Source organism: Crocuta crocuta, unplaced genomic scaffold, assembly GCF_008692635.1.
Source record: "Crocuta crocuta isolate KB4526 unplaced genomic scaffold, BGI_CrCroc_1.0 scaffold260, whole genome shotgun sequence".
Lineage (NCBI taxonomy): Eukaryota > Metazoa > Chordata > Mammalia > Carnivora > Hyaenidae > Crocuta > Crocuta crocuta.
This window is the reverse complement of record NW_027527525.1, coordinates 3,588,411-3,598,126: the sequence shown is the minus strand read 5'-3', so window position 1 is coordinate 3,598,126 and position 9,716 is coordinate 3,588,411. Positions and strand designations below refer to the sequence as shown.

Here is a 9,716-nt window from a genome sequence, read left to right as displayed (position 1 = left end):
TATGGTTCTTACGTTCTCTTCCTTCAGATTTCTACGGAAATATCTCCTTATCTGAGAGAACACTTGTGACCACCTTAACCAAAATAGTACACCTTCCTCAGCATCCGAGAGAGTGAGAGAGAAATATAGATATAGAGATAAATAGATGTGGTTGTTGTTGCTCATTGATGGTCCTCAAAGCTGAAGAATACACAGTAACAGACACAGAGTAGGCTTTCAACAAATGTGTTAGAGTCAGACATTGTGCTAGTAGGTTCTAAGAATGGTGAGAAAAAAGAGATCAACTCTGTCCTCCTGGAGCTTGACATTTGTTTGGGGAGGGAAAAAATTAAAAATCACACCAATAAATATAAAGTCGCAGTCATAAGAAAGGCTATAATGGAAAGGTGGTGCTAAAAGGGCACGTAACCGGGATTTGCCCCTGTCAGGAAGGGTCCGGAAAGCCTTTGTGAGGAAGTGATGTAGGAACTGCAGTCTGAAGGATGGATGGGCCTTGAGTAGGTAAAGGAAGGTGGCCGATTCGGATTTATCTTTTGAAAAGATCACTCTGGACTCATTGAGGAGATTGGATGAGAAGAGGCAAAGATGTGCATCTCAAGGAGTGTTAGTGTGGTATGGAAATCCTTCAGGAGAGGGGTGATAGTTGTCTGAATTTAGTGTGGCCGGGTGATTGGAAGAAGTATCTGGATTTGAGAATTCTCTGGAAAGTATACAACAGGTGAGGCTTGTGGATTGTAGATGGGAGGTGCGGGGAAAAGGGAGGTGACAAAAAGGACTTCTGGGCTTCTGTACAGCTGGGCGGATGGTTGGGAGAGAACACTGGAAAAGGAACAGGTTTACTCTATTATGTATTTGTATGATCTATGGGAGAAGACAGTGAGAGAGAAGATTTTGATTTTTGACATTTTGGTTTTGAAGTGTTCCTGAGGCCTCTAGGATGGGATATCGAGTAGACCACCGGATATAAGAGTGAAGAGCTCAGAAATGTAGCCAGGGCTGGAGATACAAATTTGTGAGTTGTCTGCATAGGTGGAATTTAGAATGTGGCAGTGAATAAGGTTGCCTAGACAGAGAACATGTCAAGATAAGAGAGAGGTCCTGGGATGGCATTGAGGAACCTCAACATTTAGGGATGTGGGGGCTTGCAAAAGACACTGTCAGAACTGCTAAAGATGTTGAAGGACAACGAGGATAATGCCATGTCATTTCAAAAGTGTGTCTTTATTACCAGCTTGTACAAGATACACCGATGCATAGGTCCATGCTGTTTTCTGAAAGTGATGATGAGACTATAATCTAGGACAAGAGATAACTAAAGATTAACAAGACTCTGTTAAAATGAGAGCATTTCTAGAAGAAAGGAATTCTCGGCAGTCTCAAAATGCCTGTAAAAGGATTCGGAAACTGAAAAATACCAACGTGGAGGTCAATGGTGATCTCAGTGATTTATTGCTTTTTGCTGCAGAGGTGGGTTATAACGTCAGTGGGAAGCCATAATATGGAAACATTGTGAGTAAAAAAGAAAAAAAAAGCCAAGGAAATATTTTGGGATGGAAGTGGTAGAATTGAGAGGTTAGTAGATAGTGAAAGGATCCAAGACGATGAGAAGGAAAGTGAGTAGCAGTAAAGGGCTCCTTTTAAATGTGAAGGACGAATGCTTCTGTTGTAACAGAAGGGACGACAGAGAGTGGCTCGGGCGCAGACATAAGTAGATTTGTAGGCTTGCTATGGGGGAGATGAAAGGACTGCCTTCCATTTTCTCCGTAACGAAATACCAGAGTATAGATGCTTCTGCGAGTGTTATTAATAACGGTGCCCTGTAAACAGAATTGTTTTATAGGTGGGTGGATGCCCTAACTGTCCAACTGTTTCACAGGTAGCTAAATACACACACACACACACACACACACACACACACACTCCATTTATTTTTCTTCTACTGATGATGATAAATCCAATGATGTCATGAAGGGAAAACATTCGTTCCGATAGGACCCCCTATTACGAGGCGCCTGACAAGTGTGAGGAGTGAGAATCAAGCGAACAAACGACAGACAGCTTGAGAGAAGGAAATCCACCAGCACGCCCCTTCTGGTCCGGGACCTTAAGGGTTAAAGACCAACGAGAGCTGGTCATCCCTGCTTCCTANGGTGTAACTTCCTGTTTCTGTCTTCCGGGCTGGAGAGTTTAGGACCCTGGGTTGGTGGGGTCAGGAGGAGCTGGGGGCTCCTTGCTCCGGGACCGCTGGGCCTGCTGGGGTGCTGGGCGCCTTGTGTGTGGCCCCCAGAACAGTGAGTTCCTTCTCGGGGGGAAGGGAGCCGAGGGCTGCGGGCAGGAGGAGTGGCCACCCAGGCTGCCGTGTACGCCCGGAGAGGGACCCCGCGGCTGCGAGGGGCCGAGGCCCAGCGTCTCCCCGCCGCAGCGGCCACCGCGCCTCCCTCGCCCCCCTCGCCTGCCGGGTCCCTTAAAGGAGCTTGTTGATCTGGCCTGGAACTTCACCGCGCAGTGCACCCAGCCTCCGCCCCCTGCCAGCGGTTCTTAAAGCCGAGCTTCAGGCAGTGCATTTTTGGGGGGAAGATTTTCTAATCCAAAGCATGGTCCCATCCTAAGCCCTAGGACAGTGCAGACAGCCCTTCTCTGTGGAGTGACGTCTCAGATCTAAGGAACAGCCTTGTGATACCACTTACGGCATGAATACCGTTGGGTACTGTTTTTGCTGAGCCCGTGCTCCGGAGACCCCCAGCTACCAGAGTTCATCGTCTCTTAGCAGGGAACGTGGTGCACGGGGTTCTGTCCCCCAGACTCCTTTCTTCGTTTGTAAAGACTTTGATGGAAATCTGTAACTCAGACAGCAAAACATATTACTCCATTTGAACAGTTTTTCCTCTGAGGTGTGTGGGGTGCCCCCTTTCCCTACTCAAACGCTAGGGCTCTGTAATTTAGAATAGTTTCACCTTGTAACAAATGCCTGGTTGCTGAGGACGCCCAGAGGATGATCCTCCGTGTAGGTATCACGTCTAGAGATAGAAATCTTCAAAAAAAAAAATCCAGTTATTGTTTTCCAGATTAAAGGTTCTCTTTGAGATTTATCTGCAGTTTGGGGTTACACCCAGCTTGTTTCCTGCTCTAGTCTTAACTGTAAGAGGGGTGTGAACTCCCCAGACAGGCTTGCGACTGAATCCTGCTCTACCCCTTACTGGTTGTGACCTTTGGAAGGTTTCTTAATGTCTTTTGTTCCTCTGTAATCAATAACATGCTAGTTACTACTCATACACCTCCAAGGACTCTTGTGGAAATTAAAAGAAATATTATGTGTCAAGTATTTAGCCCAGTGCCTGGCACATAACAGGCAGTAATTAGGCGAAGATACCATTATTTTGCTTTCTGTATGTGTGCCTTTGTGCGTCCTTATTGTAGGCGTTTCCCTTTCCCGATTTGTGCTGTTCTTTATATCCTGAAATGGATTCCAAGCCCGTTTATACCTACCTTCCAGTGACAGATCACGCTTTCCAGTCTCTCAAAGTAGGTCAAGGATTGTAGTTGGCTCTAGGAGATAAAGTTTAGGCTAAAAGGGATATTGTGATTATGATCGACTGAATAAGTAGGAGTCCAGGAAGAGTTCGTTAGCTTCCCTTTTATATTTAGGGGTTATCGGCTATACGTTTTTCTAGCCCTACCTTGTCCTAATTTTTTTTTAATGATTATAGAAATTCTAACTTTCTTTTGAAATTGAACTTCAAAGGTTTCATCCTTCTGTCAAGGGCCAACTTCTTTCTAAACAGGGTGCTCTCTTTAACTGCACTGTATACTTACATACTGAGTTTTTGAAGTCTTGTTACCTTTTCCAAAAAAACTACTTTGTGTTTTCAATTAAAAGGGTTTCTGAACTCTGAGTGGACAAAGTATTAGTATTCATTCTATTTTTGAAGCTTGATGCTCAGACGTTAATGTGAAGATTTAATTTTTTTTAATTTCTTACTTCCTTGGAGAAAGTAAATTGGGTTAACCCTCAATTCTAAACACTTGCATCTGAGGTAAGATTTTTTTTTTTCTGAAAGGACTTCTAAAGACCATGTTTTTAAATTTTCATTCTGGTCCACAGAACATTCTGTGTCCACAGTTGATATTATTGCAATGATTGAAAGCAAAGAAGAGTACATTATAGCAAAAGCCTGCAAACATAACTTGTTTCTTTCCACAGGGTTTCTGATCCCTAACGGGGCCCACCACTGATGGAGCAAGAGCAAAGCCTGTTGATCTCAGATTCTAATGGCTTCAAGGAGAGGGAGAGTGTGAAAAGCCCTTTTACAGGTGAGGGACCAAGAAGATTATCCGAACCCATTGGAAATTCAAAGAAGTTGTGCCACAGAGTGTGGAGAAAGAACAGGGCATTTGCATGGGACAGACTTGAATTTGACTCCTGCTCTCTTGCTTACAAGCTGTGTTAACCTTTACAGCCTCTCTTTTCTCATCGTTAAGAAAAATGAATAATATCTGTCTCATATTTCTTAGTATTAAAGAGACTATATGGCACACTATCGTTCTGACTAAATAGTAGGTACCATTGTTATTTCTATATTTTCTCAGATTTTAACTAAGGTCTTGTCAAGTTTTCACCTTAGAATGTGTCCTTTTCAGTTTCTCCCCTATTCAGCTCCCCCATTTTCTTTTAAGTATTCTAGAATCAGGCTTAATGAAGTTTTTTTTGGATGAATATCCCCCTTGGCGATTGCTGACAACCGTTTAAATACTTCGTTAGTGTTGTTTCTAAGCACAGAAAATTCACCTGCTTCTAATGAGCACTTAGAAGAGTAAAACTGGCTTTAAAAGCTTCTTTTAATCTAAATGAATTTATGAGGTTTTACTTGGTTATTCCCTCTCTCCCATTGCAGTTCAGAGTTTCCTTCCTCTGGTAGAGACGAGGGAATATGTTTAGAATATTTGTTTATTCTTGCAGGAGATGCAAGTAAGAAGCATTTGGAAAGTGTTCAACCCAACAACTCCAAAGCAGATAAAGAGAGCGCCCCCAAATGGGCTAAGAGAGATGGCCCACAACATTGGAAGCATGAGGACACAGAAGAAATCCCACTGACCTGGTCCCAAGGCAGCGGGATCTGGTGCGGTGAGTCCCGTGAGAAGGATGGCAAGTCAGAGGCTCCGGGACATTCGAGCGGCGGGGAGGAAGAAAAACCCAGCCGCTGGGGCTGGGCGCCCGGGGATCGCGGCCGGGCCTCTGCCCAGCAGCATTCGACCCCCAGGGACAAACCCTACAAGTGCACTGAATGTTGGAAGAGCTTCGGTAACAGCTCTCATCTGCGGATTCACCGGAGGACCCACTCCGGGGAGAAGCCTTACAGATGCTCCGAGTGCGGCAAGTGCTTCAGCAGCAGCTCTCACCTGATTCAGCACCTGCGGACGCACACGGGCGAGAGGCCCTACCGGTGTGGCGAGTGCGGGAAAAGCTTCAGCAACACCTCCCACCTGATCATCCACCGGCGGACCCACACGGGCGAGAAGCCCTACAGGTGTCCCGAGTGTGGGAAGAGCTTCAGTAGCAGCTCCCACCTGGTCCAGCACCACAGGTCGCACACGGGCGAGAAGCCCTACGAATGTCCCGTCTGTGGGAAGTGCTTCAGCCACAGCTACGTCCTCCAGGAGCATCAGAGGATTCACACGGGAGAAAAGCCTTACAGGTGCCCCGACTGCGGAAAGAGGTTCAGTCAGAGCTCCAGCCTGATCCGCCACCAGCGGACCCACACGGGGGAGAAGCCATACCGGTGTCTCGAGTGCGGGAAGAGCTTCGGTTGCAATTCGACCCTCCTAAAGCACCAGCGGGTTCACACAGGCGAAAAGCCCTATCGGTGCCCGGAGTGCGGGAGGAGCTTCAGCCGGAGCTCGAACCTGCTCACGCACCGGAGGACGCACGCGGGAGAGGGGCCCCGCGAAGGCCCCGAACGCGAAGGGGAAGGTTCGAGCCGGAGCTGCGGCGCCGGGCAAGAGCGCCGACTCCAGCCGGGGGAGAAACCCTACAAGTGCTGTGAGTGCGGGAAGCGCTTCGGCCTCAGCTCCCACCTCATTAGACACCAGAGAACACACACAGGAGAGAAGCCGTACAGGTGCCCGGAGTGTTGGAAAACCTTCAGCCAGAGCTCCACCCTGGTGATTCACCAGCGGACGCACACGGGGGAGAGACCTTATCAGTGCCCTGACTGTGGCGAGTGCTTCAGCCAGAGCTTTAACCTCATCAGGCACCGGAGGACCCACGTGGGAGAGAAACCTTACAAATGCGCCGACTGTGACAAACGCTTCAGCAGAAGTGCCTATCTCGCTCAGCATCGGAAGATGCACCCAGAAAAGTCTTTCGAGTCTCCTGACGTTGATGGTTTCCCGCATGGGTGGACTTGGAAAAAGTGTCCGGGGGAAATGGCCCTCGTCTCTTCCTTTTCAGTCCCACCTCCGTCTTCCTCTTGAGTCCCAAAGCCTGTTTATTATTATTATTATTATTATTATTATTATTTTCTTTTCTTGCCGGACCATCACAGTTAAGGTGTGGCTACAGAGTTTCTTTGGTTTGCTTGCCATAATGTCTGGAGAAATTCAACCTCCCAGGTTAGAGGAGGCGAAGGCCCTGACCACCAGCTCATTATATCTGCCCAGTGGGAGATGCTGCCGACCATGGAGAAGAAATGGTTTTTGATTTAAGGTAAGATTGGAATGGCTTCAAAAGAAAACCTAAAGAGAAATTCTGGGAATAAGGACACCCGAGAGCTTGAAGCTAAGCTAGCCATCGAGTTTCCCTGTTTTCTCTTGCCTCAGTGGGTGGCGATAATTCGTTATTGGCCTCAGGGAGTTACCCAGAGAAAGATTCTTTTTGAACAAATAATGTGATTTCCTGGCTGTTTTGGTGGGTCTTAAGAAAGGACTCAGTTTTTTTAAACACATTTTTATTTGCTGAAAATTAACTTCTATAGTATTTAGAACTACGTTGGCTAATCCAGTAGCCACTAGTCACCTGTGGCTATTTAAATTTTATAGTAAGAGCAAATGAAATTTAAAATCTGGTTCCGTAGTTGCACTAACCACGTGCCAAGCACTTAGTAGCCACACGTGACTGGTGGCTGCTGTATTGACTGTCATATAAAGTTCGTTCTTTCTAGCTTATCTTTCTTCACAGACTTGTGACGATTTCCTAGAAGATGGTAGGAAATGTGCTATGAGGTTTCTGCTCTGCAAGAGGAACTGCAACATAGGATAGGAATGGGATAGAGTTTTTACGGTGTTCAGTGTAGAGATTGGGCATTTTAATGCTTGTATGTCTTCTGTTCAACCATCTTGGTAATCCAGTGATATGATCCTGTTGACTTGGCCAAAGCCAGGTTAAGAGGTAGAATTCTTGAATTTTGTTTAAAAACTCTTGACAAATAGGGGCGCCTGTGTGGCTGGGTTGGTTAAGCCTCCAACTCTTGGTTTTGGCTCAGGTCATGACCTCACAGTTTCGTGAGGTCAGACTCGACAACGGAGCTCTGCCTGGAGCCTGCTTGGAGTTCTTTCTCTCCCCTCACCCCCATTTGTGAGGTCTCTGTCTCTTGCAGAAATAATGAACTTTAAACAAAAATGAAAAATTTTTTGACCAATAGTCTTTTCCCTTCAGTTTTCTCATTATATAATTCCTGGTCAGATCAGAAACTGGGTTCTTTTTCTAGTACGTAAGCCCCTGAGTCTGAGCCACTGTGCAGGGACAGTGTGGCTTTGGAGACTGGGATTCCTTACTTGCAATCTTGACAGTTTTCTTTTGCCCCTTGACTTATGGGATGCACGGGTCCTCGCTGTTCGTCTGTCCAATGGAAATGATGCTTTGTAAAGTAACAAGTTATTTTTTATGCTCCTAACCCCTATTTTTTTTTTTCCTGCCAGTGCAAGGAGCAGAAGGTCAAGACTCCTAAATTGATCAGGATTTCTGGTCTCATTTAGAGATTCAAAATATATTTTATGAAGACTATAGAGATACAGATTAGGAATGTGCAGCCAGAAAAGGCCAATTAGAGCCGCTGCAAATGCAGAGGGCAGTAGATAGGTAACAGCATTGCATGGGGATCATTTCTTCTTTCACAATTGTGGTAGTATGCCTGATGCTGGTGAGGCAAAGAAGTCTTTCCGTATTGTTATGGGATTAAAAAGTAAAACAGAAGTTAACAAAAGACTTAAGAAGCATTTGGGGTGATTTTTCGGCTTTCAAAAAGGGGGAGAACATTGGCTTTTCTGTGACCCTGATCTAAGCCATCTTTTTGCCTTTGTGTGTTAGGTAGTATTGTCCAACTTGTCTTAAACTGTGATATCTGAGGACAAGCATTTACAGTATTTTACCATAAATGACTAAGAGTTTGATTAATGTTTGAGAAATAAATTTGGGCATTTGTGCTGAGGCCGAGATTCAGTTGCAAGGCGGTAGCTGTTGGGGTGGTACATGGTCATCTGTCGTAGTGTGTGTGGCCAGGAACCACTCCGAACCTGCGTCCTCATTTGTGAAGCAGAGATAATGCCTGCCTTGCAGGTTTCTGTAAGAATTGACTAAATGTTTGCAAAGCAGCTAGCGGGGTACTTAAAATATTAACAGGGTCTAAATACATGGCGATGATTATTAATTGAAATAAATAGAAAAGTGCCCTCCACACATTTTCAGAAGTAGCAACGCAAGCCTAACCTGTCCTATTTGTGAATTCTTTATGACCAACCTCAGGAAGCCTGAGGACTAAGGTTTTGTGAAAACACAAGACTGTAGAGTGTTTCAATTTTGCAGACTTTTGAAATCCCATTTATGTGATTCGGCTTTTTGAAATTTTTTTATTGTTGAAACAAAGGATTCAGCTTAAGTCAGAAAAGAACAATATAGCAAGTTCAATTTAAGTCCGTTTGTATCTGAAGAATTGAAGGGTACAGTTTCTGTCCTGTTAGCATCACTGACTGTTTTATGACTGCCCACAATTACATAAAACCGATTTCACAAACCTCAGTGTCTATAGAAACACAGATGTTCACATTTTAGATGGGTTAAGATGGGTTTGCTCCATGAAGAAAACAATTTAGCAAGGATCCTTATCTCTTCGGATTGAAAACTAGGAAAACAAGAGAGATTTGTTACTTAAGAGAACATAATAGCAAGTTTAATCATATTTGGTGCCTTTGTCTCAATTTCATTGATCAGCAAATAGGTCTTCTATTTAGCTCCCCAGGAGGTAAACATTCTGTATTCTTTGTCTTGCCAGCAAAAAGAAATCCGCACCTGAGTAAATAAAGCATTCTTATTTAAGTGATCTGTTTCATAGTTTCTTTTTAACTTGTATTTTCCAGTGGACTGGGGGAATCCATGTCCACACATACATGTAGTGGGCACTTCGGGCCCTGGCTGCTGTACAGTCTGCCAGAAGGCATACAGTGTCTTGCCGCAGTACCTGAGGTGAAGGTTTGCTCCCGTCATTCCAGGCCATCCAAGGAGGATCTGCCGAATGAGCCGCCTCCTTAGCGCTGTCCAGATTTCCTCATCGATGGTGAGAGGTCGTGGAATATGGTTTGTGACTTGCCCCTCATACGTGAGTCCAATATATTCCATCTCTGCCAGTCTCTCACCTTCTGAGATCATGGTCGTGACAAAGCTGTCATTGCTTCTTCATTCTGTTATTTGAGTTTATGTAATTCCTTTCGAGCACTCTGATCAGTCA

The 9,716-nt window shown here is 45.2% G+C and overlaps 1 protein-coding gene across 4 annotated transcripts; it reads left to right on the top strand.

The window, feature by feature from the left end:
* The first annotated feature begins 2,189 nt into the window (after positions 1-2,189).
* ZNF572 (zinc finger protein 572) lies at positions 2,190-9,307 on the top strand. 4 transcript variants are annotated; one of them, XR_013335162.1, is made up of 4 exons: positions 2,190-3,004; positions 4,202-4,311; positions 4,958-6,703; positions 7,915-9,307. XR_013335162.1 is itself a non-coding variant. In XM_077764286.1 (3 exons), the coding sequence occupies exons 2-3, from the start codon at positions 4,233-4,235 to the stop codon at positions 6,469-6,471; spliced, it is 1,593 nt and encodes a 530-aa protein (XP_077620412.1). In that variant the 5' UTR covers positions 2,190-2,291; positions 4,202-4,232; the 3' UTR covers positions 6,472-9,307. The 4 variants fall into 4 exon arrangements, 3 of the variants coding, with proteins under 3 accessions (XP_077620412.1, XP_077620404.1, XP_077620395.1); XM_077764286.1 differs by having other exon boundaries at positions 2,190-2,291; positions 4,958-9,307; XM_077764278.1 differs by having other exon boundaries at positions 2,190-2,891; positions 4,958-9,307.
* The last annotated feature ends 409 nt before the right edge of the window (positions 9,308-9,716 follow it).